General features: G+C 44.6%; 1 protein-coding gene across 1 annotated transcript; it reads right to left on the bottom strand.

The window, feature by feature from the left end:
• Window positions 1-87: 87 nt before the first annotated feature.
• FAM83F (family with sequence similarity 83 member F) lies at window positions 88-23373 on the bottom strand. Its single transcript, XM_066634421.1, has 5 exons — window positions 22918-23373; window positions 16458-16625; window positions 10853-10974; window positions 5466-6184; window positions 88-152 (listed from the first exon to the last, which is right to left on the bottom strand). Exons 1-5 carry the CDS (start codon window positions 23371-23373, stop codon window positions 88-90), a joined length of 1530 nt encoding a protein of 509 aa, XP_066490518.1.
• Between the last annotated feature and the right edge of the window lie 4304 nt (window positions 23374-27677).

The raw sequence follows: 27677 nt of genomic DNA, 5'->3' as shown, positions 1-27677 counted from the left end.
AACTGCAGCTCTGAGAGGAGCCCACTGTTGTATATTCCAGCAGATGCCCCTTTGGATTCTCAGTTTTCCAGCTTTTTCTCCTGTCAATCATGAGATCACACAGGCTGACTGTTTGGCTTTTTCTCCTGAAGTGGAGCTTTGGTTCATTTCACCTATAGTAGAAACAAAAAGAAAGTAATTAAAAGCTCTTACTAAAATATTTCAGGCATTTTAAGTCTCACATAGATTCATTCCCTACAGAATTCTCAAACTCCAAAATCACTTCTACAGATAAGCCACCTTCTGAAGCTTACGCCTAATTAATTTCACAAGGCACAAAATAAGATATTTTAAAATCAGAAGTTATATATACCCTCAAGGCACTAGATAATCAAGAATACTTTAATAGAATTGTGTACATCAAAAGAGTTTATCTAAGAAAAGCTTAACTTCAGCGTTGAAGTACTAAACCAGTCATTTTCAACCTTTTTCAGCTCACAGCACACTGTCAAGGCACTAAAATTGTCAAGGAACACTCCCAGTTTCACTTACATTAAATTACTATATTACAATTAATTTTTAATCAATGCAATTAAATCATTACATGACAAAGGGCACAATCCTAACCAGGTCTACTCAGAAGTAAGTCCTATTTTGTTCAATGGGGCTTACTCTCAGGAAAGTGTGGTTAGGATTGCAGCCAAAGACTGGGGGGGGGGCAGACACTGGGAGGGAATGTGCCTGTGGGACTTACTTCTGAGTAGACATGCCTAGGATTGGGCTTTTGGTTGCACTCTTTTCTCAAATACATGAGCAGGCAATTGGCACTTCTCTCTCCTCCTCTCCCCCACCCACCCCCTCCCACAGGGACATTGCCCCCTCATCTCATAATTGCAATTAGCACCTCTCCTACTGTCCCTCCCCTCACTGGTCCACACCTTGCAAAGGTCCAGAATTACTTGCCTAACATTCCCCCCCCCCAATTGCCTGCTCCTGTATTTCAGAAAAAAAGTGTGACCAAAAGCACAATCCTAGGCATGTCTACTCAGCAGTAAGTCCCATTATAGTCAATGGGGCTTACTCCCAGGAAAATGGGGCTAGAAGAGGAACTTGAGAGCCCAGGTCAGACATGTCTACTCAGAAGTCCCATTATAGTCAACGGGGCTTACTCCCAGGTAAAGGAGGGTCAGGTTGCAGATTTCTTCTTGCTCACAGCAGGAGATGCAAAGCAGCCAGGCTGCGTGAGGGTCAAAGCAGCCGCTTCTCCCTCCTGCGGCTGCCGCCTGCCTCCTCTGGCCCCACAGCACACCTGAGGCTGCCTCACGGGTAGTGTGCCTCATGGCTAGTGTGCTGCAGCACAGCTGTTGAAAACCACTGTACTAAACAAACGGAATGCACTCAGTCCAAACTGAAACTACCTGATAACTACACCCTAATGGTTCCATCTGAAGAATTCCTTTTCATTTGTCAGTCTTGCCTCTGGAGGTTGATACACATTATATACAAGGATACGCATCAGAACCTTTAGTTAGCTTTAACGTTAGCTAAATTAAAGCCATTTAGTTATTTGATTTTTCTCTGTAAACCGCTTTGTAAACTTTTAGTTGAAAAGCAGTATATAAATTCTATTATTATTATTATTATTATTAATAATAATAATAAAATAATAATAACCTCAATGCCTTAAAAAAATTAAAAACTAAAAGAAGCACTTGGAAGCACTGGGCTATGCACTCTTAAGGGGCAGGATTTACTTACCAGCAGGTCCAGCTGGTGTCTGGGGGGTGTGGGGAGCCCCGCAGAACCCTATGCCTCAAGCCTCCAAGTCCCAAAAAACAGCAGCTGGAAACCATTTCCAGTTTCATGATAGAAAACCAGAGGTGGTTTCCAATCACTAACCCCCCCCCCAACAGTGACACAATTTCAGGTATTGCATCGCTGCTACAGCCCTACCCCCATAAAGACTCAAGTAGTTCCCTCCTCCCATGGAGGACCTTAGGAACTATTGGCACAGAGGAAGAGAAGCAGTGGGGAGAATATGCTTAGTGCCTTACCTGCTGTAAGGTTAAATCTGTCTGCCCCTTTTCCAATTCAAACACCACCATCCCCAATTTTCCTTAAGGAAAAACATGATTCCAAAAGCATGTTTGCCCTCCATAGACAGCATATTTACCATGTGTCAGAGATATAAAAATGCAGTCAAAATTTCAAAATGTATTTTTGACTGATCAGAACTCTAAGCAGCCCTGTAATCAGCCATGGACCAGCTCTTCTCTACTTTTCAAATCTTTCTTTAGTAGATGCCATTTTGTGCCACTTTATTTTCCTTAGAAGGCTCCCTTTCAAATTAGTAGCTTGTACCCAAGCACACAATCAGTTCAAAGTTCAAAGCTGTAGAGAGACTCTTCCACAATTGGTCAGAGGTCAGTTACTCTGAGTAACTACATTTTAGACCAGGCAAATTTTCTTTAATCCATTTCTGCCTAATCTTGCATATATGCAGCAGGGTTCAAATGTGTACATCTGTGGGCTGGGCAGAAATGGGTTAACTGCTATACTAACAAGCTTATGTGGCTCCATAGTTGATTTTTAAGCTTCAAATTGCTAGAAAATACTGAGCAAAACCTTTTCCCACAATCCACAGACACAATTTTCTGCCATTAGCAAATAGCGCAAACCTTACTTTGGATTGGAAACCTGGAAAGCTGATTAGGAGAAGCTGCAAAGCAGGAAGCTACAGATAATGAGTATTAGTTAACTATAGGTTGCCATCCTAATTTTCATCTATAGGAGAGAAAGGCAGATGGAACATAGCTTCCATCTCCTAGTTTTGTCACTAGGGGATGCTGCATGCCGTCTCGACTTTTCAAAACACTTTACAAGCGTTAAAACCATCAGAGAGTTTCAACCTGCCTATGTTACGTATTCTAAAGATTTTGGTTCAGAAGAAGCCTTTGTGAATCATCTATTCCAGTGTTTGTGGCATGAAACCCAATTTCTGGTGGGTTGTGGAATGCCACCCAGAACCACCAACACTTCTGCGTTGCCGAGCTTTAATGAGAAAAACCTGCCTCTGCAATGTGTTCTCAATGTTGAGCATGTTTTTGTCAGTGAGAATGTGCTCCAAAGATGGACTTTTGGCAGTAAAAAATGTGAAAGCTCAGCAACCCGGAAGTGTTATCACTGCCAACACTTCCAGGTTGCTGAGCTCTGCACTGAAGGTGGGTCATAGGGTGGAAAAGTTTGAGAACCACTGGTCTACTCTATTAAAATTAAAATTATTCCAGGTCTCCCCCTTTAGTTTTAGCATGGGTTTTCTTACATGACTTAGCAATTTCTGAACTACATATTTGTGACTATATACTTTGAATACTTCTGTTTTCTGCTTTTTAAAAAAAATCACTTATTTGAAAATAAAAATAGAAATTTTTAAAAGGGCTTTTGGTAGAAATATAGTTTGCTACAAAAACAAAGTATTTGGGAAGCACACTTGTCCCCAGCATCATGCTGGTGCTGAAGTTTTTCTTAGAGCCTCAACTTCCAAAAGGATATCTAGGGTGAAGTTTTCTTCTACTTTAGTTTACTGTATTCCCTTCCCATGGTCTGAGTTGATTTTATAGCCCTGTCAATGTCATCTTACATTGGTCATTGTCAGGGGTAGGCTGGACACTAAACAGATTGAATTTAGACAAACTGGTACCCCTAAGAGTTAGTTCCACCATTAAAAGCTGAAGGAAAGTTGATTAACTTAGGGTGCAATCCTACCTTGCGCTGGATCAGACAAGCCGGGAGGCTTGTATTGCATCCACTGTGAGATAGGGCTGCAAAGTGGCTCAGCCGAAGTAGGGGGAAACTCTTCCCCTTATGCCCAGGTAAACCACTGCAGCCGCTATGGGTCTCCTCGGACTTGCGCCACCTCAGAAGGTGGCACAAGTCTGAGGAGAGCAAAGCAGCTTGGAGTCGCTCCGCACTGCTTGGGAACAGGGGTTGGGATCTGGCGTAACAGTTGGATCCCAACCCCACCGCCCACTCCCTGCTCGCCTGCCCCCGGGAATGCCCTCTACCCACACTCCTCCTGCCCCAGAATGCCTTCCTTCTGTCTCCTCCCCGCCCATCCCAGAGCCTTGCATCAGCCGAGCTCAGCCGACACAAAACTCACCCTGCAAGCCGCCATGGAGGCTGGATTCAGCTTCAGTGTGCCAGCACACCTCTGTGCACTGGCACAGCTTGGTCCTGAAGAGGTGCAAACATGCTTTACGGCACATTTGCGACCCTCCTAGGTTGGCGCAAGACCCTTGAGCCTAACTCGTTAAAATTACGCTGTTACGTTACTAAAAGCAATCCTATGTATGTGTACTCAGAAATCGGTGCATTCAGTGGGACTTACACTCAGGTAAATATAATTTGCATTGTAACTCAAACAACTATAAGATATTGCAGTCAGAAATTGTTAGTGAAGGGAGAAAAGAGAACTGGTGTGAGGAGGTCCAAAAGGATTCACACATATTATTCCTTAAAACAGAGGTGTCAAACTTGTTTCATACAGTGGGCCAAATAGCATTCATGATGCCTGCCGAGAGCTAGGATGTTATTTGGCAAGAAGTGATGTCATTAAACAGGTCATAACCAGAAATAAGCACTTTCTCGCTTAGGAACTCATTAGCTGCAAAAGACAGAATAGAAGATAAGCGAATCTTGATCATATTTCAAGATAAGGGAGAGCCCAATTATCACGCAGGCCACCATTTCAACAGTGCCACCTCAGCACTGCTCAAAAGCTGAGAAGGCCAGATGAAAAGTTTCAGAAGGCCACATCCGGCCCCTAGGCCTTATGTTTGACACCCCTGCCTTAAAAGATCCTTTACCAGTAATAGCTTAGGTAAAGAAGCCAGAATTCCACACTTCAACTTTGATGTGAGAAAGCAGATTAAATGAAACCAAGAGCCTTATGAAAGACTGAAGTCAGTTATGAAGAGACTATCTGGGAATGCATCCTGAATACAAATACCTCCACTGATTGTCACAGCAGTTCCAGATAAGAAAGCTACCTAGGAGGAGACATCTCAGTCTTGTCAATACATTTGAATCACAGTCACACAACTCCAGTAGATGATCTACTTTCTCCTTGGAATCAAATGATCTGATTGTTGAACTTTATAAAATGGAGAGCAATGTGAAATTTGTGAAAGTTAGCACCTCTGCCCCTCCCACCTAAAAACAAAGTGATCAGATGAGGTTGTGCAAGCAGGATTAGTGTTCTGAATGTGTGTGATACAGTTACCCTCCTCCACTTTGCCCTTGTCCTGCAGATGAGGAACAGGAAGTTTGGGATCACCATCAACCACTGGTCCCGTTACCCAGTTTGGGAACAGGAGTATGGATGGATAAGAAAAAAAAAAACAAGTGTTCTTTCCAAAAGAAATCCTGGAACAGCAACTGTGTTTGTTGGTGAAAGCAAGACCACAGCCTTCTCCAGGGGTATTTACCTGAAGTTTCCCCACTACTACGAACGCTAGCAGGACGAAAGTTGGCCTGGCTCTCCTTTGGTGTTGTCACAATCACAAAACCTTCACCAGTTTCACTGGCAACAGAACTGGTATCAGCATTCATCGTTGATGGTCGCTTGGCCCTTCTAAAAAATCCACTGCCAAACCTCTTTCCCTGCTTGGTGCTGGTCTCCCCATTAGCAACTTCGTCCTTCCTGAGATCACGAATGGACTCTCTGGATTTAGATTTAGATTTCATGTCCAGGTGAAACCTGGACAATAATTTCTGAGGACTCCGGCTCACTCTGCTCAAGTCCTCAAGTGGTGGCTCAATATCTGGCAGCACTTGCTCCACTGTTAAAAGGTCATGAAGAAATCTGTTCAGCCGCTTGTTTGACTCGCTTTCTTCTTCTCTCCCATCTAGATTTCCTTCTGATTCCTGCTGTTGACGGGAGGCCCAGCGCATCATTTCACCTGGGGGAAGCCCCACTACCAGTCCGTACTTGGGGTTGATGACTTTCCGGGCCACAGTAGAGGAGGAAAATCCTGTTTTCCCAATACCATGGCGGAAAGGGCATGGAATGTTCAGCTCCTTGTAGAGGTCAACCTCTTCTGAAATGGCATACAACTCACGAAATTCTATATCAAACACCTCCACATTCTGCCCCGTCAAGAGCAAGATAATGTTTCTATCTATGTGGGATGAGGTCCATGTGAAACTGTAAAGCAGAGAAGACACTGTTACAATCTGGGTGACAAACGGCAGCAGCTACTTACTTTCTCACACCCAAACATCTGCCACTCAGGAATGTGCATCACAGAAATCAGAGGCTTATTTATTCATCCAAGTACCCACTAAAAGGTCTTATTTGTTTATGTTTCTTCCTAGAAGACACAAATAGAAGAGGAAACCTTGCAAACATGGATGTCTGACATTCAAATCAGCATGTTTAACACAGTCCTGATAGCCACTAGGAATATTGTACAAAACACTGCTGTAGCTTGCAAGAAAACTCACTTGAAGGAAGAAACACAAAGCTGCAATGTCCACACATCCCTTTTATTTTACTTCCTGCTTTTGGACTTCCTTCCACAGGCCTACAGTCAGTGGCAGCTGAATGGGCAGACTACAATTCATATATATTCCTACATGAATAGGTCAACAAGCACTATGCTAAGCATGCATTTGAAGGATTCCATAACATACCACTTTGTGATTTTGGGGTCCATTACAAGTTTAGCATTCTTACTTAGTAAGATATACCCAATGAGGAGGATGCTCCATCTTCCCATTTCTGCCCAACGTTGCATATACACAACAGGGAACAAATGTGTATACCTGAGGGCAAAAGTGAGTTAACATAGTCCCTTCACTCAAGATCTGTGCTCTTTTTTGACACACTCATTGTCAGAAGACTCCGTTTGTTAGCAGAAAAATGGGCAGAATGCTTGCTTTGTCAGCATAAATACCCAAGTTCAATTTCCAGCATCCTGAAAGATCTCAGCAGGGCTAGGAAAGACTTTAGCTAGAGTTCTTGATCTGCATAGTCCAGCATTGTATTCTCTTACTGGTGGTAACTGTCTGATGTGATATAAGTCAGCTTCATGTTTTAAAACGGATTAAGCTAAGTTCGGAAAGAAAACAGGGCAAATTCATTTTAAAAAAATATTTATATTTGGCTTTTCCCCTTACCCTTGGGAGATACGCAAGTTGGCTTACAACAAAATGAAAAAACATTAAGAGCAATTAATAAACAAAGAGCAAAATCACAACACCACCACAGTTTCAGGCAGCAATAACAATATAATGAAATGCAGCAGCAGAGTATAGGAAAAAAAGTCTAATCTCTAAAAGCTAAAAAAACAAACATGTTCTCAGTTGCCATCTGGAGGTGGGTGGAGAGGGAGCCAACCTGATCTCTAATGGTAGGGAGTTCCACATGGAGGGTGCCATCCAGAGAAGGCCCTCTCCAGAATCACCTCAACCAAACCTCAGACAGCAGTGGAACCCACAGGAGGATTCCCCATAGCTGACCTCAGGGGGTAGGCCATTTCATAAGGGGGAAGATATCCTTTAAAATATCTTGGTCCTAAGCCATTTACAGCCCTGAAAGCAACGACTAGCACCTTGAGTTGTACCTGGAATTGAACTGGCAACCAGTGAGCCTGATATAACAGTGGAGTTGCTCTATCAAATCATTAGGATTCAGACAAGACTCCTGCAGCCATGTTCTACATAAACTGAAGTTTCTAAATGGTCTTCAAAGGAAGCCCCGTGTACAACATGTTACAGTAATCCAAACTCAATGTCACCAGTGTTATGTCACCATAACCAGGCCTGACTGCAGCAGAAAAAGTATACCAGCCTATATAGGTTGGTTCCCTTTATCTGAGATTTCAGGACCTGCTGATTCTACTCAATAAGGATTCCAGGAAGCTCAGAGTCAACACAGAAGCATGCCTCTAAGCTCCACCACAGCTAGGTGTTCCAGCCATATGCCATGGCTGATGTTATCAAAAGCTACTGAGAGGTCCAGTAGAACCAAAAGGGACACACTTACCCTGTCCAGTTCCCAGCATGGGCCATTAACCAAGGTGACTAGAGCCATTTCTGTCCCAAACCCTGGCTAAAAGTCAGATTGAAACAAGTCCAGAAAATCAGTCTCATTCAGAAATTTCTCAAGTACTTTGTCCAAAAGTAGAAGCTTCTGATCAGAAATCAGGAGAAGAGGTTGATCAGAAATTATCTAGTACAATAGGGTCCTCTTTTTAATAACGAGGTTAGACAACTGTCATTCTGAGATGAGATAGTACCATGCCCCCCTCAGAGATGTATTAATTACCCTCCACCGCCCATTTGGGCAGTCCCTGGACAGTTCTCATTAGCTAAGACAGGCAAGGTTTGAGTGTGCATGCTGGCAATCTCACATTTCCAAGCTTTCTGTCCAAATTTCAAGCTGTACAAAGTGAAAAAAATCCAAAACAAAACAAGCTGATGCCGAGGGTGCATTCGCAGGAACTAACAGACAGATGTGAACAATTTTACCTGCAAAATGTCAAGCAAATTGGTCACAGCATGCCACTGAAGTGTCCTCCACACTACTCTGAGGGCCAACATATAACAAGCCACCAACTACTCAGAACAGCTTTACTGAATTTGCAGAGAAGAGTGGCACTGGGTGACCTTAAACTGGGCTCTAGTTCATGTTTGCTTGTACTTGCTACAAGTTTTTCTCCACTGTTGCTCAAGATTTGCCCAATTGCCTCATTGTCAGCAGCTCTCTAGAAAAACCAGGGAGCCATCTTGGCTCTACATGTGAGCAGAGGATGCTCACCATCATTTGCTTAATTACTGAGGCTTTGGCAGAATCACTGGTCCTAGTGACAGAAAAATCCATCAGAGTGGTCAGAAATTGATCCGTATCCATGCACTCCAGGAGTAGACCTTTCAAATAGATCTCCCATCTCTGCAGAACTAAGGGGTTGCAACCAGCTTTAATCCTACCAGATAGTGATCTGTCCATAGCAAAAGAATTATGTTAATCTCCATAACCAGATCACATTCAACCTGCCTACCAATGACCAAGTCTAATGAGTTTTCTAAGAAATGCTTAAGGGGCAGACATCAACTGAGACTGACCCATGGTTGCCATGAAATCCTGAACTGTTCCCAATAGATCCCAGCATGGACAAGGAAACCCCCTAGCACCAAAAGCCTAGGACAGATTATTTCTCAAACTGTGGGTCGAGACCCGCCAGGTGGGTCATGAGCCATTTCCAGGTGGGTCCCCATTCATTTCAATATTTTATTTTTAATATATTAGACTTGATGCTACCATGATATGTGACTGCATGTGGGGAAATGTTACACATCTATGTAACATTTCTACCACTATGTACTATGCTTTTAACAATGATAGTAAATGGGACTTACTCCGGGGTAAGTGTGGGTAGGATTGCAGCCTAGGATTGTTAAAAGTTTTCCTGCTTGATGATGTCACTTCCAGTCATGACATCACTTCTGGTGGGTCCTGACAGATTCTCATTCTAAAAAGCAGGACCTGGTGATAAAAGTTTGAGAACGACTGGTCTAAGTGTTTCCAACAGCACTGCCAAGTTCACCGTGGCTTACTCAAGCAGTGTTGAACAGCAGGGTGGACGATACAGCAAGAGTATCCGAATTCTGCCTTTTAGCATTAGGAACAAACACTTCAGTCCAGAGAACTGCTGGACAGAACATTTTGACAAGGAGACAGAATCATGAAAGACTATTGCAACCCTCATCTCTATCCCTAAAGCTGTGATTACTGCAATGCCTGAAAACCTCATAAGTAAATCTGGGAGAGACCAATCACTTCTGTTTCACCCAACCAGATCTCCGTTATACATGTAAAATCAGCACCTGTCATCCTGGGTGGGGTTAGGGTTATTTTTAACCGATCTGGCATTACGTAGCAGCTTCAGGCTAGAAGGGCTGCCACTGAGGCACCAGAAATCCCTTGGCTGAGAGAAGAATCAGAGAGAGGAATGATCCATATATAGCTAATCTTCTGGCACATCTGATTTCCCACTGCCATACCTCCCTTGGCCCACCCTATTTATGGTGAACACCAGAATTCCCACCTCCCCCTGCAACGCAAGCCACCTTGGGTGCCCTTCGGGGAGAAAGGCGGAATATAAATCGAATAAATAAATAAACCTAGCATCAAATCACCAGCCCACAGCTTACACACATTAACATGCAACTCAACTCCTTTGAGAGCAAGATACCACCTAACACCTCAGACTAGTAACAAGGCTCCCTAAAACCAGCAGCAGTTAAATCAGCACCCCTATGCTATTGCCCAGCCTCATAGGATACAGATACAGGTCTCCACTTACAACTAAAGGCATTCCAACTCCCAGTTCATGCCTGGGCCTAAAGATTTAGTTGGTTCCCTAAATTCAAGCCTCCTAAGACTTATTCTCACCAAGAACCAAAGCCCACTCTCACCAGAATTTGATGTTACTGATCAGGCCTATGCTTACTTTCTTACAGGATTTTTATACCACCTTCTCAAGATTTCCCAAGACACAAAGTCGTCTACAACTGGCAGGCTGCTCATAAACTCCATTTATTCAAATGGGGTTTTTACAATTATTGTTCGATATTCAATTCATAGAACCCTCAGTTCCTTCAGATGTTTCCTTTCAATGTGTGGTCATCAACCTGGTGATCCCCTTGCCCTGAAAATGGCCACCAAGTGGCTGACATTATCATATCTCTATGGGTCAAGCTTTCGCACTGGGCTGCACTGCCATTTCTGGGGTTCACCGCCCCATAATTACCAGTGGGGAATATCACATGACAAGCTTTTAATACAAGTCCTTCTGAGTGAATAACTGACCTGTAGGATCCAGTAACGACTTTGTCACCATCTACCATGAGGAATCGAGAAGACAAATTTCCTTTTATCTTTCCTGATGGCATGTAGAACCCAACGCCAGTCACGCAACGCACACGGATATTCTGGCAAGAAATAGAAACAAAACTGTAAGAAGGTTTGATAAAATACGTTTTCCCATGCTCACATCACTTTCATGCAAACCTGTTGGAAGTATGTTGGGCATGGGAAGAAATAAGACAGCAAAAGGACACATTCTCAACAGGCTTCTCCTTATCATGGCCCAGTTTACTCACTATTGCCTATAATAAAGGAAGTTCTTTATGCAGAGTGTCAGTTTATTCAACACTATCCCTTGCTCAGTTATTCATATATAGTGGGTCCACCTTATCCAAGGATTTGCCTGTGTCTCAGAGGGTCTCCAGGATGTGGCCAGAAGCCACTTTTGGTTAGCATCAGTGTCCAGGAGGCCAGGAAGTCAGTGTGAACTCCAGAGGGGCTGGCACAGCCTCCAGGTCAGTTTTTGCAGCACCAGCATCCTAGCCTCCTATGGATTTCAGTATCTGCAGATTTCTGTATTAGCAGGAGTTATGGATCTGATCCCTCATGAATTCTAAGGGACCACTGTAATTGCATAAACAGGGCTGAGTACCCACATTTGAAGATTGTTTCAAGTGACTAAGGCAAAACTTTGAGATTTTTTTAATATAAGGAGTGTTCACTGGGAAACATGAGTGAGAAAGCATAGGACAGAAAAGAGATGAGTTAGACCACCAGATAGTTGTGTATGGCATAAAAACGACTATGAGGTTTGTGTTAAAAATTAAGAAATTATCCAGCTACAAAAATGTAAGACATGCTTCTGTTTGGATCAGAAATGAACTGTGTACATTTCTTCTTCCTCCTGCATATGCAGCTGAGTTTCACGCTTCCCACTTTCTTAAATTACAGGTTTGCATGACACCCAGGCTAAAAAACTGCCATTTAAGCACTCACTATGACCAAGATCACAAATCAGGATTAAACCATAGTCCACAATCCTGGTTTGTAGGGAGTGCTTAAACTACTGTTTCCTAGTTTGGATGTCGTGGTAAACTGTTTAACAAACCAGGAACCAGCTGAGTGTATGATGGAAGATGGGAATAATTGTGCACACAGGCACAGTATGTTCCCAATCCAACGAACTACAATATATTAGATTGCCTGAACTAGACAGATCCAAGTCAGGTTGTAATGTCTAAAACGTTTTAACTTTCTGACACGTCTAACAGATATAAATGTGCCAGCTCTACTACCACATCATCAACATAGATGTATACCCATTGGCAGGACCATCCCTAGAAGGGTGCAGGACCTGTGGTGACTCAACCAGTGCAGACGCCGCCCCCCCCCCATTATGGTGCTGTGTGTGTGTGTTTCCAGGAACCTCAGCAGATAACAAGAATAGACTGTAGTTGTCATTGGGGAAATCTCTGCTGGAGGCATATGACTGCTAACTAGAAGAAAAATTTCCATGTCTGCAGTCCTCCCAATCAGAGTTGAACTCCAGTCTTGCGGAGTAAGACCAGTTGTGAAGAAACTTGGACCTGCTAAATTGTAACATCGATGGAAATTGGCTCTCCTCTGTTAGTAGCTCTGCTGAAGAGAAGAGTTTTGATTTCAGGAGGTAACACAGACCATTCTCAGTAGAGAGAGAGATCTTTGGGACCACCTATCTGATTACTGAAGTTACCAGAAGCTTAGAACCCTTGGTCTGTGACTGAGATGTGACTTGGTCTGTGACTTGGTCTGTGACTTCTCCTCTTCCCCATTGAAGCAGCTTTTTAGAATCCACTGCAATCCAAAGACAAGGGTGCAGACCGGAAACAGCTAAGTGATCTTGCCCCTTCCCTGAAGGAAGTAGATGGCCATTGTCCAAAGCTTGGCGCAAGCCAAGTGCCGCTACTTCTGTACGCGGATGATGCAGTACTGATATCTCGTACTAGGACTGGCCTGAAAAGTCTGCTCAGTCGTGCCACACAGTATTTTTTGACCAACAAATTGCAGATCAATTATGCTAAATCTAAGATAATGGTATTTGCTAACAGATGGAAAGCTTTTAAGTGGTCTTGTAATGGTAACAAAATGGAACAGGTTAAGCATTTTAAGTACCTGGGTATCAACTTCCATTACAGACTCACTTGGGCTTTTCATCGCAGGGCAGTGCAGAACGCATCCAAACTAGCTTCCTCAGCCATTTCCCATTTCTTTTTCACCTGCGGAAATGGTTATGTTCCGGCTGCTCTGGAGGCGTTTAAGGGAAAGGTTCTTTCCCAGGTTCTTTATGGTTCTCCTGTCTGGTATAAGGTTATTAACCAATCACTAGAACGCGTCCAAGCCTCCTTTTTACGGAAGATTTTGGGCTTACCCAGGTGCGTTCCCTACTCGGTCCTGTGTCTCGAGGTGGGGTTAATTCGACTAAGGACTACTGTATGGTTAAGACTTTTGAAATTTTGGTTTAGGATTTTATTTAACACCACCTCTTCTGATCTAATGCAACAATTATTATCGGATCCAGTCCTGCCTATTGAGATCACTGATCTTCTAACTAAAATTAAGTCAATAGGGCTGGACACTGAAGAGTTAGGTATGATTGGTTGTGATGCAGCTTACAGAATTGTCAAAGGAAGAATTCTAGATATTGAACAACAAGAGCTGTTTAGTGCCGCCAGAACCACATGTTCTCCACTCCATCTTCACATTCCAGTCAGTTTTGGGAAACTGGCCTCCTTCTTTTACCACCTGGTGTGCCCACAGGCCCGGAGAGCGTTTACACTGGCAAGGTGTAACGCTCTTCCATCAGCCTTGTTAACGGGCAGGTTCAGTGGTATCCCCTACTTAGAGAGGAAATGCAAGTGTGGTAGGGATTGCGTTGAGACTTTAATGCATACCTTTTTTTATTGCCCGCTACATGTTGTGTCACGCAAGAAATTTCTAGGTCCATTGCTAGCTAGGATGCAGGGCTGGGAGGATTCAACCATGCTTCAGTCTCTCCTTTCCACTCCTGATCCTGAGATTCTGGATAATGTTGCTTCCTTTTTATCTGGGGTAACAGCCAGGCAGAGCCCTGGGACTCTGGGCAGTGACTGATGTTTTTGCTTATGTTGTGTTGTCTTTGTACATTCCTGTCTTGTTCTGTTCTTTCTCTGTATTTTATGCCAATAAAGGTCTTACTGAACTGAACTGAACTGAACTATTTTAATTTATGCCATTCCACCTTTGAGGGAACTCAAGGTACAGAGAGAGGCTAATGAGTGCATGCAAAGAGGTGGGTGCAAAGTGATGTTGGGGGGCCCCTGCAGGACTTATGCCCTCCCCAAAGCTAGCACCAAGACTGTAAATGGCCAATATTCCAACCACAGCTTTTCTGGCTCAGAGACAGCTCGTTGCCCCAGACTAAGTATGCCTATGGAGGTGAAAAATCATGAGCAACAGCCCTTCTTCTAGTGCACATTTTCTAGTGTAAGATAATTATTTATCCAGTACAAGATGGCACACATTTTCAGAGAAGTAATATTTAATAAAAAATGTAATGTTTTAAATGCTTTAAACCATCTTAACAAAAGATCAGCAACTGGAAATTATCAAGGGTTACTATCAAGTTCCCAAACTGCCAATGTAGACAAAAAATGTAGCTCATCAAGAAATGTATGAATCTTCTATTAAAATCAAAGTTTTCTGAGCACATACACATTTTATACTTAAACTGTGCTTGTGAAATGCTGTGCAAATATTTGATTAACCCTTCTTACAGAGCTTCTGTGATAAAATTGCTTTGTTCCTTAAAAAACAGATGAGGACACAGAAATTAAGGAAGCAGCTTGCCTAAGGTCTTGCAATGAGTCACTTTCTATACAACATTGTGAAGGATGTCAGAAATTCAAACAATACACCAGGTCTGCTATACACAAGCAAGATATTCAATGGGAGTATAGTTTTTGTGTAGAAAAACGAGCGGTACAGCACAAGCTGTGACAAGTGTACACTTTTGTTTAATCAAACTCCATGTGGGAAAATTTTTGTCTGAAGGGAGCCAGTCTCTCTCCCTTCCCGCCCTGAATCTCAGCTCAGAATCCCTTCCTACAAATTGAACTGTGCTATTCTTTCATGCTATGCAAGATCACAGGTGACAAAACAACAATTCCATCATTCAGTTAACCAGTATGACAGGTAGTTACAGCGACACATCCCTTCCTGCTCTCTGCTTTCTCTTTTTCCTGGGTCAGCAGCTGAATTGGAGGTAAACCAGTAGTTTCTAACCATGCCACCATTCCAGGTAGCAGAGGGCGGTTGTCTAGAGAAAAAAAAAAGCACTGAACCTGAGGTTTTTTATTCAAAATCATAACCACAGCAGTGTCTGCAAGAGCAATCAGCAGTGACAACACACTGAATTAGCTATGAATGTGGACTAAAAAAGCAAAGAGTCAATATATAACAAGCTTATTAAAAATCCAAATGGACGGAAATTAAACCAAATGGGACAAAAGGTGGGGTAGAAAAAAATACAAGCATGCAAAGCATGCACTGTTCCACTGAATGATAGATCCCATTTGTTAGCATAGACCTCCACAATCTATTTGAGATAGAGGCAGAGGTATCTATAATCAGGATTTATCAAAACTGAATGGGAGCAGCAATAGCCTTTCAGAAGATTTCTACTACCTGAACCCCCCCTTCTTGGACATGATCCTACAACATTATCTGGCTATCCTCAGGATGGACTTGGCCTAGTTCTAATATTATGTTAAATCATGTTTTTGCACATAGAATCATTACCTGGCCTGCACCAACAAAAGAAACACAATGTGTGAGCTGTTATACTTGAATTCTCAGCTGCTGCAGCCTTCATGACTGCCAGCATGCATTCAAAAACATCAGCTACCATGAAAGTTGATGCACCCAATATCCACCTTAAACAATTTGCATATCTACAAAAACCTGCCCGGACATAATATGGAAATTAATATAACTCCTTTCTGGAAAAAAATTAAAAAGCTCTCATTGGTAGGGGAAGGAAGTGCTTACTCCTAGCTTTGCAATTAAAATCATATGATCAAGTTACACATTCTGTACATGTCACCTTTAGTTAAGTTACAGTGAAATGAACAAACACCTCATTTGATTTATATTACAAGATTCTGAATAACCTCGTGATTTTAGAAGGCTTAAAAAAATGGCCTTCCCACTGTTCACTGTGATGCACCCCAACCTATAATACGTCAACACCAGCTGCACAGAAGAGAGAAGGGAGAGCACAAAAGCCTGCAGCGCACAGAGGCTCATATCAAACCATAGTCTGAACAAAGTCAATTAAAAGTTAGAAAGGGTTCCACAGATTGGAATTAAAGGTAGGTTCTGGATCAACTTGAAGATGAGTACATATGCATCTGAACATTTGGATGTTGCTTAACTGGATCTTTTAGGCATTCAAAGTGACCATACAAAAACAGAATCCTCCATCAAGGTAACAGTTCCTCAGTGAGTCTGAAAATTACACAAACTCTGTACTTGACATCTTGCAAGGATGACTCTCAGAGTCATCATAACAGCAAAGTGCACAGTATCTTACCCGGATGTGGAAATCACTGAGTTCCATGCCTTTGCACATCTCCAGGAAGAATTTAGAATGTTCTTCATCCAAGATTATATAGACCGGAATCCGACGCCTGTATGCTGCATCTACAATATCCCGGAAGATGTCTCTATCAGTGAACTCATCCATAACCAGAGCGATTATCTATCCATGAAGAGAAAAAGACAGACAAGAAAAAAGATATTGCTATTAAACACAGATTTATGCACTCAGTACAGCATGGTATGCAATAAGTACATGTGACACATCGAATTATGAAAAACGCATGCTTTAGCACAGTTGTCCCCAACCATTTTGGCATCTGGTGGGAGTAGCCGGGGGCAGTGCATCTGCACTTGGCACTGGTCCGCCAGGTCGCCCGCCTCCAACATCATCAGCTGGAGACAGCCCAGAAGGCCCTGGAGTTCCCCAGCACTTCCCCCACTGAGGCAGGGCGGGTGCGCCTCAGCCAACCATTCCTGGCCTGGCAGCCATGTGCAGCCTGGTTCCTAACAGGCCACAGACTGGTACCGGACTATGGCCTGGGGGTTGGGGACCCCAGCTTTAACAAATTCAAGATAACATATTTCATAGCATGGCTCTGACGGACTGCACAGATTAGAAGCTTGTTAGTTCTTGTTCAGAGCCACTTTGAGATTTTCATGAGCGTTGCGTACTTCCAGAGGGGTAGCCATTTTAGTCTGCAGCAGCAAAAACAACAAAAGACTCTCTGAAGTTGTTGCCTGGAGAACCACTCCTTTGAACTGCTTGGCCTCCTAAATTCAACCTACTTTGACTAAAAGGCGCCCCACCCTCAAGCCAATCTGGTATTCATCCAACAAGCAAGAATGATCACAGTCAAGCCCCAGCAGGGTTGGCCCAAAATATAATTAAGCACTCATCCTCTTACTTTTCATTTAAAAAGGGAACAAAATATAAAAAGCTATAACTTACATATTAACAGCTAGCTACTAGCCACACAAATGTTAGAAGATGTCAACGTTATAGCAGCTTCAACAAGTATTGCTGACTCTACACTGCAGCATAAGTTGGTTTCAAAATGCTTTCTTCTCTCAAATAATTTTAAAAGTTACATGACTGGTCCCAAATTATTTCCACCTTATCACTGGACAGTTATATAGAAAACTAGAGTAAGTTTTGGAAGTAAGTCTTATGCAAGTTTACTTGTAAGTCCCACTGAGTTTATTAGGACTTATGTGTGAATACAAACACAAACAACCTTAAGTTGAATTTATTTTTCAGAAAAACTATTGTGAATTAGACTATTTTTAAATTCATTTGATGTATAACCCACCTTTTGCTCAAAGGGCACCTAGACTAGTAATTTGGATGAGCATCTCTTTTGCCATTATTGAACATCCAGGAAGAAATATACATGATTTTGTTATACAAATGGATTTAACTCAAATATTACCACCAATTTTTTCAGATATTGGTCCTGCTTTGGGGTAGATTGCCAGTAGCTGCCTACCTCCTCCTTGATGCATTTTTCAATAGAGTGCCTTTGGAAGTCTTGTCTGTACCATGGCTTCTAGTGTTGCCAATCCCGATAAAGGTGAACTACTTTTTCAGAAAGTAAGGAACTTGTTAAATACTACCTAATGGAGACAGGATCATACAAGCAGAATAGAGGGCCAGCAAGAACAAGTGAGACAGGGAGGCGTTCTTTAGAGCCAGAGGCAAATAATCTGGGCTGCCACACATGCTCCCTACTAGGGAAGCTCATTACTATGGAGACTGAATGTGTTGTAGAACCCAGACACTACTTATTAAGAATCCCTCTTTTTTTGCTGTAGTGTTTCAATAGACTTTGCACCACTAGTCTGCAACACACCAATGAATCTCTTTTTATTTGGGCACAGAAAAGAACAATGTACTATTCTGCCAGTGAATCTAATGCGTCCATTGGCAATTTACATAGTCATGCAGGATCTCAGTTGTCTCTCTCCAAATTAGGGTACAAAGAAAAATTAAACACACTTTGTCTTAATTGTCCGTCAAGATGTATTATGGAATTGGCAAGTATAACCTCGTATGTTAAGGACTGCAGGCTTTTAGAAAGTTGCCTCCCAGAAATAGCTAGGCAATAGAAATCAGGCCAGCTTCAGCCATCAACCAAAGAAGGAGAAGCTGCAGGAAGCATGCTTCCCTGTCTTCCTGCCACACAGAACACTGTTTGCTTGAACTTTCAGTTGCACAGGGACTCCAGTTTTTCAGGGAGAAACCCTCTGGTCTTTGTAATTGGCCAGAGAACTACAGTCCCTAGGAGACTGTCCTCCCACGCCTGCCTCCCTGGAATAGGGAGTGAATCGAACAACATAATTCAGTGACATTACTAGGGTTTGTGTCACCAGATGCGGGAGGCCGGTGCATCGCTCCCATGATGAACCTCCCATGCAGTGGATGGGGCAAAAACAGCTGGAGGGAGTGGTGATGTACCATCGCCCCAACCCCTCTAGAACATATTTTTCTGCTATACCTTTTGATAGAACAGAAATATTTCAAATCAGCTTGTTTCATTGCATTCTGCTGTAAATGATGCATTGAATGGTATATAACATTATCAGTTCCTACAAACCAATATTTTAGTAATTTTGGTCACTAGTGCTGTCACTGTGGGCTTCAGAAAGCCATCTGGAGGTGACAGGACTACAGCTTCTGTTGCCTTCGGAGAATTCAGATGGGACTAAGTCTGGCTCAACAGGGGTCTAGGGGACTCTTGTTGAGCCTGATCCGCAGGTATAAAATCTGAGAATAAACAGGCTCCACCTATAGGTAGAAGAATAGAGATTTGTAAAAGCTGTTGGGACAAGTGAGTTTCAGGAGGAAAAAATGGACAAGAGATGAGTGGAGCACACTCCAGCTACTTTTCCATTGTAATTTGCACCCTCCCAATGAATGCAGCACTATAGCAGGACTGTCACTTCTTTGTACAGGTGGGACCTTGGTATCCATGGGGGTTCCATTCCAGAAATCTGCAGATACGGGGGTTCAATTTTAAACACCTTGGGGAAAAAATGGAAGTGGTGCTTCTACCTTGTCCCTGCCAAACCATTTCCAAGGCTGAGAACTTTTTTTCCTGCACTGGAAGACCCACTTCCAAGTCACACTAAGGGTCTTTGCTCCTCCTAGGTTTGCCCCAGAATGCATCACAGTTTTATTTCACCATGATCTGGGGGAACTCCCCCACCCTAATTACAGCACCTTTGTTTTTCTTTAACAGCAATGGAAGCACAGTGTTTGTTATCACAGGAACATGCTTGCTAAACTGAAGAACAGGACATGCAGGCAGGCAGCCTGCACGTTACAAGTAGATATCAGGAAGCAGGACAGTTCTTGCTTCCTGTTAACATTTGGTCCATCACTCTCTGTAGCATGCAGTCTGGTTGCTTGCACATCCCATTCTTCAATTAAGCAAGAATGTTCCCTTGTTAACAAGAAACACTGTGCTTCTATTGCTGCTAAAGAAAAACATAATGGGCACAGGGGGATTTATATAGGGTTCCCCTGCATTTGCAGTTTCTGTATCCATGGGGCCCCCTGGAACAACCCCTGCAGATGTGATTTTGGCCATTTTATCTTCAATCTTTTTTAAATGATCCCAAATGCATAAAATCACGACACTTAAAACATTTATTTTTATATAAACAATATAAAGAAGACTACATGTTGCCCCAGAAGAGAGGATACAACAAACCCAAAGTATGCAAGACTGCACCAGTTTAATTTCAGATCAATTAAATCCAGGATAAACATTCCTTGCCTCACACTATAATGTAGTCAGAATCCTCACTATGCCACTTTTGTATGTTAATATCAACCTTCCCTAGTCACAATCAGAATGGTTACAGTAACTAATCTGTATTTTGTGGTATTGAATATGGTGAGCAAGTAGCCTGCGTTTATCCATCAGGTCTAAAAACCACACCAGTTTACTTTCATTTTCACTTAAGGCAATTTAATTCTAAACTGTATGGTCAGCACAAATGCATCAAGTTTGTATAGCGCATTAATTTATATGACTGGCTCCTGTAATCTCGCTCTCTCTTTGTGGCCTTTTAATGCGATGCCTGTCAACATGGTATCTAGAGCCTCCAAATGGAGCCATGAGTATTAAAACTAGATCATGTAATCTTCTTCAAGTCTTAGTTTTAAAGTGCTAATTATGATATTTTAGGTAGCTCTGAAGACATTTGCTGTAATCCAGCACAAAGTCTATGGCAGGTATTCTCCAGAAAAGCTCTGATGACTGTTTAAAGCTATCTGCAGTGTTCTTAGGGCTGATAGAAGCCCCTTTATTTTAAAGAGAGCACCTTTTCTACAGAAAACTATTTTCCCTAGAATATAGCAGATGCCTCATTTTGAAATTTCATACTTCTATAGATCATAATGATGGCTCTTACTTCAGTGTTCAAAGCTCCCATGGGCCAAATCCCTCATTTTAAAAATATGATACTGCATTCATGTACAGTCTTGAACACTGATGATTTATAGCCTGATCTTGGCTAAGGATATTATGCTGAAGCAAATGCCACTGAGTTCCATGTTGCTTATTATTAGCTTACTTCCTAGTAGGTACAGTATCCTGCTTCAAGACTGTGGCCTAAGGAGACTACCCACCATCTAAGCTCCAACCCTTATCATACATGCAGCAACAATCCTATACTGATTGGGCACAATCCACTGAGTTCTCCTCAGCAGCCATTTTCCATTATCATCCCCCAAGAGCCTTCTTTCAGTTTCCATTCCCTTTCCATACCTTTCCTATAACTTTTAAGATATAATTTTGAATATTTATTGGATCATTGACAGCTGTCCTGGATACATGCTGTGAGGTCGAAGACCAGGACATACAGATATTAAATACTGTAAAATATGATGCAACTAAGGCCCACTGAAAACAAGAATCCCAAGGAGATGTGAGACTTATACTGGATAAGTAAGTAAGGACTGAGGGCCCAATCCTATCCAACTTTCCAGTGCCAGTGCAACTGTGCCAATGGGGCATGTGCTGCACCCTGCAGTGGGGTGGACAGTCACAGAGGACTCCTCAAGCTAAAGGAACTTTTGTTCCCTTACCTTTGGTTGCATCAGTGATGGAAAGTTGGATAGGTTTGGGTTCGAGTCTTCTTACAAGAACATGAGACACAAAACAGGACACTACAAGGTATGCCGAAAGTGTCATGCGGAGTTGGGTTGTTTCCAAACAAGGCAGCAGGCCTATGACTGTTCCTCCTCGGGGCTGCAAATAAAGAGCAACCCTTGGAAATGAGCCAAATTCCAGAAGAGCTGCCAGAGCAGGAGCAAGGCGTAATGGCAGAGCGGCACTTTGGTGGTGCCTTTACCGGCCTAGGGGCCTAATCAACTATCCTAACCAACTATCCAGTGCCAACTCAGTTGCAATACAGCCCTGTGGTAAGGGAACAAATATTCCCTTACCTTGAGGAGGTCACTGTGACTGCCCTGCCACCACAGGATGCAGTGCAAGCCCCACTGGCATGGCTGCATTGGCACTAAAAAGCTGGATAGGATTGGGCCCTAGGTCTTGAGGTACTTTCAAGTCAAGTTCCTGACAGTGCAGTGGGAGGCTCTGCTTTGCAAAAAAGAAAGTCCTTCCCCAACAAGGTGGCCCCCATCAACCAGGGACCCAATCCTATCCAACTTTCCAGCCCTGATGTTCTGTATCCTATGGTGAGGGGGCAGACCCAGTGGCTTCATCAATGGAAGGTCTCAGGACTGACTTATGGCTGCACTGGCACTGGAAAGGGACTGTAGTGGGCCCCAAGTTCTGAGCACTTCCAAGCCAAGTTCCTGGCAGTGCAGTGGGAAGTTCTGCCTGCAGAAAAGAGTCCTCCCCCAACAAGGTGGCTTCCATTGACCAGAGGCCCAGTCCTGTTCAACTTTCTAGTCCTGATGCAGCCATACCCAAGGGGAAAGTCCTGCATCCTGGGGTGGAGAGGGAAGTCCCAAAGGTAAGGGAACTTCCTCTTTCCTTACCTCCCCAAGGTAAGGGAACAAATGTCACAAGGGTTGACTTGTGGCTGCATGGGCACTGCAAAGTTGGACAGGATTGGACCCTGGGTTCTGAGGCACTTTCAAGCCAAGTCCCTGGCCGTGCCATGGCAGGTTGAGAAAATAAAGTCCTCCCCCAACTAGGTGGCCCCCGTCGACCAGGGGTCCGTCCAACTTTCAAGCCCTGATACAACCATGCGCAAGGGGAAAGTCCTGCATCCTGGGGCGTGGGGCAGTCCCCTCAAGGTAGGGAACAAGAGCCCAACCCTATGCACGTCTACTCAGAAGTAAAGCCCACTGTGGTCAGTGGAGGACTTGCTCCCAGGAAAGTGTGCAGGGGGTCTTGGGCCACTTGCAAGCCGAGTCCCTGCCGGGCAGGGGAGAAGCCTCCCCACGAGGGGCCCGTGGGCCAGGCGGGACCCACCTTCTGCGCCTGCTGGATGAGGTCGCGCACCACCTGCTTGACGTGGGGCGCGCCGTCCTCCTTGCGCGGGTGGGTGAAGAGCGCGAGGCGGCTGACCCCGCGGTAGAAGGTGCGGTCGGTCCAGCCCAGGTCCAGGGGCGGGATCTCGGTGTCGGAGCGCTCGGGCCAGTAGGCCAGGGAGAGCGGCTTCCCCGCCGGCCCCAGCAGCGCCCGGCCGCCCTCCGCGGGGTCGTCGTAGGCGCGCCAGCCGCCCCGCAGCGCCTGGCGCTCGCGGCTGGAGAGGAAGTCGCGCTGCTGCTCCTTGCGCAACCGCTCCCGGTACGCCTTCTCGCCCTGCGCCACCAGCGCCTGCAGGGCGCGCCGCCGCTCCTCGCTGTAGTAGAAGCGCGGGTGGCCCTCGCCCACCCGCTCCTCCTCGTGCGCCTCGTCCAGGCAGCGCAGCTGCGACTCCGCCATGCCGCCCCCCGCGCCAACCGCCGAGTGCGCGCCAACGACGCCGCGGCCGGGGGAGGAGCCGGGCGGCGCCGCCTCACCTGGCGCCCACGCACAGGTGAGGCGCTCAGGCGCCTCCCCTCAGGGGGCGAGTCCCTCTGTGGTCACGGGGCTGCTCCCAGGTAAGGGGGAAGAGGAGGCTGCAGCCCCATTGGCTAGAATGGGACTTCCTACCGCGTAGACACGCATAGGCTTGGGCTCTATGGCTGCAATCCTGCCCACACTTAGCTGGGAGAAAGCCCCATTGGCTATAACGGGACTTAGTCCTGAGTAGACACGCATAGGCTTGGGCTCTAAGGCTGCAATCCTATCCACACTTACCTAGGAGTAAGCCCCTTTGACCATAATGGGACTGAGTTCTGGGTAGACACACATGGAATTGGGCTGTAAATCCTAGGCACATTTACCTGGGAGTAAGTTCCATTGACTAAAATGGGAGCTCCTTCGCAGTAGACATGCGTGGGATTGGGCTCTAAGATCGCAATCCTTTCCACACTTATCTAAGAGTAAGCCCCATTGGCAATAATGGGACTTGATTCTGAGTAGACATGCATGGGATTGGGCTCCAAGGCTGCAATCCTATCCACACTTTATTAGGAGTAAGCCCCATTGACTGTAGGAGATCAGAAATTGTAAGAGCCTAGGAAATTTTGGGGGACCCTCCTTTGGCTCCCAGGCCCTGTGGTTGACCCTGGGCCTGGGTACAATTTACCCCCTGCATGCCCCTCTCATGGGGCCCTGGTGTAGACATAGTAAACAACAAAGTGGAGGTGCTGACTCAGAAAGCAAACACATAGGGGATGGTGGCTGGCAGCTGCTTGCCATTGTGCATGTATGTGTTTCTCTCTCTCTCTCTGGGTGGTGTGGTGGTAAGGTTTGGGCTAGACTCACCACATGACCAGAGACTACCTAACCCTTGTGTGGGCCAGAGAGAGAGCATGCACAGGCAAGCAAGCAACTCTTTGAACTGCCTCTACTTGCTTTTTTGATTGCCCTCTTACTGGGTGGCATGACTTACTGGGCCCAGTAACAAGTGCTTTGCCACGCAGCAAGAGAACATAAACTAGCAGAAGTTGCAGTGGCTATACTTGACACCTGTTTACTCTCACCCTCTGTTTTGCCAAATTCCCTTTCCAGACTTGGCCTAGAAAAATTTTGCCCACTTTAAGTTAATTAGTTTCCCCTTCTTTCCCCAATGGGCCTCATTCTGCAGCATTGCAGGATCCCCCCACCAAGATAGCTTGCCTGTTCAACCTGCAGAAGTCCTCCTTCCTCCCTGCTCCTGCCATCAGCTTCTCCAGCCACTGCAGCAACACCTTGGTTCTCAGCAGGTCTTGTTCATGGCAGCCACACACCAGTCTCCAGCAGTCCTCAGTAGTCCATTTTCCCCTCTGTCTATTGGTGAATCAGCAGGTCCTGTAATCCACCAGCCAGGCTGTTCAGTCCATCAGTAAGTTCTCCAAACTCCTTCCTTCTACACCCACCCCATCTTTCTCCTCTCCAGGTGCTACTTTTATCCTCAAAGACCTTGTTGCCTCTAGTGGCTGTAGCTGTGCAGCACACCCACTGCTTAGAGCCTAGGTTTTAACCCCATGCTTGCCTTCCAGAGCAAGGGCCACACCCTATCTCCTCAAGGGATCTTGTGCATTTCCATTACACCCTCTTACAGCCCAATCCTGAGCTGCCTGCAGTGCCCAGACTCAGCGACTCTGTGGAGGGCTGCCGCCAGATCCTGCGCCTCCCGCGCTACCACAGGAGGCACCTCGGGAGAAGGGGACATTTGTCCCCTTCCCCTGAGTAAGGGAAGCAGCCCCACAATGGGGCTACTCTCTTTAGCGCCGACCAAAAGGTTGGCGCTAAAGTAAAGGCACTTGTGTAGGGTGCGCAGCCCTGCACGAGTGCTCTGGATCCTGCAGAGCACAGCTCCGCGGATCTGCCTCTCTCCCTTCCCCCAACACGCTCCTAGTAGCAACAGTATGCTCCTAGTAGCAACAGGGCTCCCTGAGACCCCTTCAGGGGTTCCGTGACACACTGTAAATGGCCAACATCTGCCCCCCTAACTGCTTTGCTTGTGTGCCCCTCCTGTCTCCCCTGTTAATGGCTCTCCTTCCGATTCCCCCTCCTGTTCTAGTTTGCACTGCATTAATATGTGTGCACTGGTGCTCTAGGGATCTCTGAGCATATGCTGGTTTCAGTTTTCCTTTTACACTTGTAAAGGGCTCTGGAGACTGAAAAGCTTTTAAACCCCTGACCTGTACTTTTGTAAGTGGTACTTGTTTAAGGAAGATGTTCATTACAAGTAGATGAAAACATCTGAACTCAAGAACACTGCAGACACCCGCCCATAAGTCGATCTCACAGATAAGTCGAGGGCAGGTTTTGAGCTCCAAATCATGGAATTTTCTGACCCTCGGATAAGTCAGGGGTTAAACTTAGGGGGGTCTGACTATAATTTTGTCTGATTTTACCCGAGGTCAGATTCTGAAAAATAACCTTCCTGTAATTGTTTCCTAAAAACTGTAGTTTCTAATTTATTAAAAATACAATAAAAGATCATAAGATGAATTTTTGTTCACTAACTTTTAAAATTCTGGTCTTCACAACATTTGTGTAAACACTGTCAGAGTAAGTGCCTGTAAACAACATACCAATAGAACCATTAGTCAAATCCTTCTTTAAGGTGCCTGGTGTGTGAAGCCAGAGGCTCTACATATAACATGCAACATAAAACATGCAATTGGGAGTGTGCAGTTCAGTTCACAGCAGGGAGACAAGCAACAAGGACTGAGCTCCACACAGTTGCAACCCTCTTTACTCAGAAGCAGACCCATTGCTTTCCATGGGTGTTACTCTTAAGTACTGGTGCATTGCAGCCTGGGACCTTGTTTCAGATGAAAATGAGGATCTCATCCTGGGGTTTTAAGAACCAGACCCCTAAACTTGTGTGTGTGTGTGTGAAATTCTTTGCAAATGACCAGGAATGTTCAGAGGCAGCAGCAAAAGAAGGAGGCATTTCCCTTCTTCTCCAAATTGGAAGGGAGACAAAGGGGCTTCTGGGAATTGTGGGGAGGCTTTGTGGGAGCGTGTGCTGCATTCCATAGCAGCAGCCCATACAGACTACAGTTCCCAGAAGCGCCTTCACTTCTCTTCCTATCTGGAGAAGAGGCTAAAATGGCTGCCTCTGAATACCGTAATTACTGGTAAAAATTCTCTTTTTTCTCCACCTGCTTCCTGCCTCTCAGCCCATTTCCACGCCACTACCCCCCACTTCACCAGACAGCTACTGAGCTTCCATAAGCTTCCCAGAAGCTCCCAGAGGATCCTGCCCCATCCACTGCATTGACTCGGGTATAAGTTGACCCAGGATCTCAGGCTCCGTTTTTAGGAATAAATTTTTCAACCTATAGGTGAGTATATACAGTGATTGTTCTTGGTCAGTTTATATAATTCTGATGCTAACAATTCATAGATACTAAAATACATATTGTATAGACATCTGACCTTGGCAGCAAATATAAAATCTCTTAGGGTGCAGTCCTAACCAGGTCTACTCAGAAGTAAGTCCTTTTAGTTCAATGAGGCTTACTCCCAGGAAAGTGTGGATAGGATTGGGCAGTTAGTTATGAAGAAATCAACAATCTGAAATAAATTGGATTTACTGGCAAACCTATGCATGTCTACTCAGAAGTAAGCACCATTGAGCTCAATGGAATTACTCTCAGATAAGTGTGTATAGGATTGCACCTGTTGTCAAGCAATTTGAATAAATTTCTTGCATGAAAGACTGGTTAAAACCCTTGTCTTTAGCCTGCTCCTGGAGATGCCTCAGTCTCTGGAATAGGTTTTTACTCCCAATCAGACCGACAGTTTTCCCTTCCATTTACAGAAGCTGGATAGCTTTGTTTCCTGAGCTTTTGGAATGTTTATTAGTATTGTGTTACAACAGCTCTTCCAGTCTGTGTTAGACACTTCACTGTCACAAATACAACACATGGTTGCCACTAATTCCTTTCACCCCCCAGATATTGTTAGTCTTACATAGCAATCTATATGAAAGGGGCAGTCATTTTTCATGATGATGGGATATAACAATTTCTGAGGGGGCAAAAATCTGGCAACCTAATTGTTATGTGTTCTTGCTCCACTTCTCTGAGCAGTGAGAAATTCCAGAGGTACAGCACTGTTTGGTTTCTGATTTCCTCTCTGCCTTTTCCAGAATCTCCAGCTGCTGCTTCTCACTTTCTCACATGACCAGGGGGGAGGGGATG

This window comes from Tiliqua scincoides, chromosome 7 (genome assembly GCF_035046505.1).
Source record: "Tiliqua scincoides isolate rTilSci1 chromosome 7, rTilSci1.hap2, whole genome shotgun sequence".
NCBI lineage: Eukaryota > Metazoa > Chordata > Lepidosauria > Squamata > Scincidae > Tiliqua > Tiliqua scincoides.
Note: the sequence above shows the minus strand (reverse complement) of the source record. Positions and strands in the feature narration are given on the sequence as shown.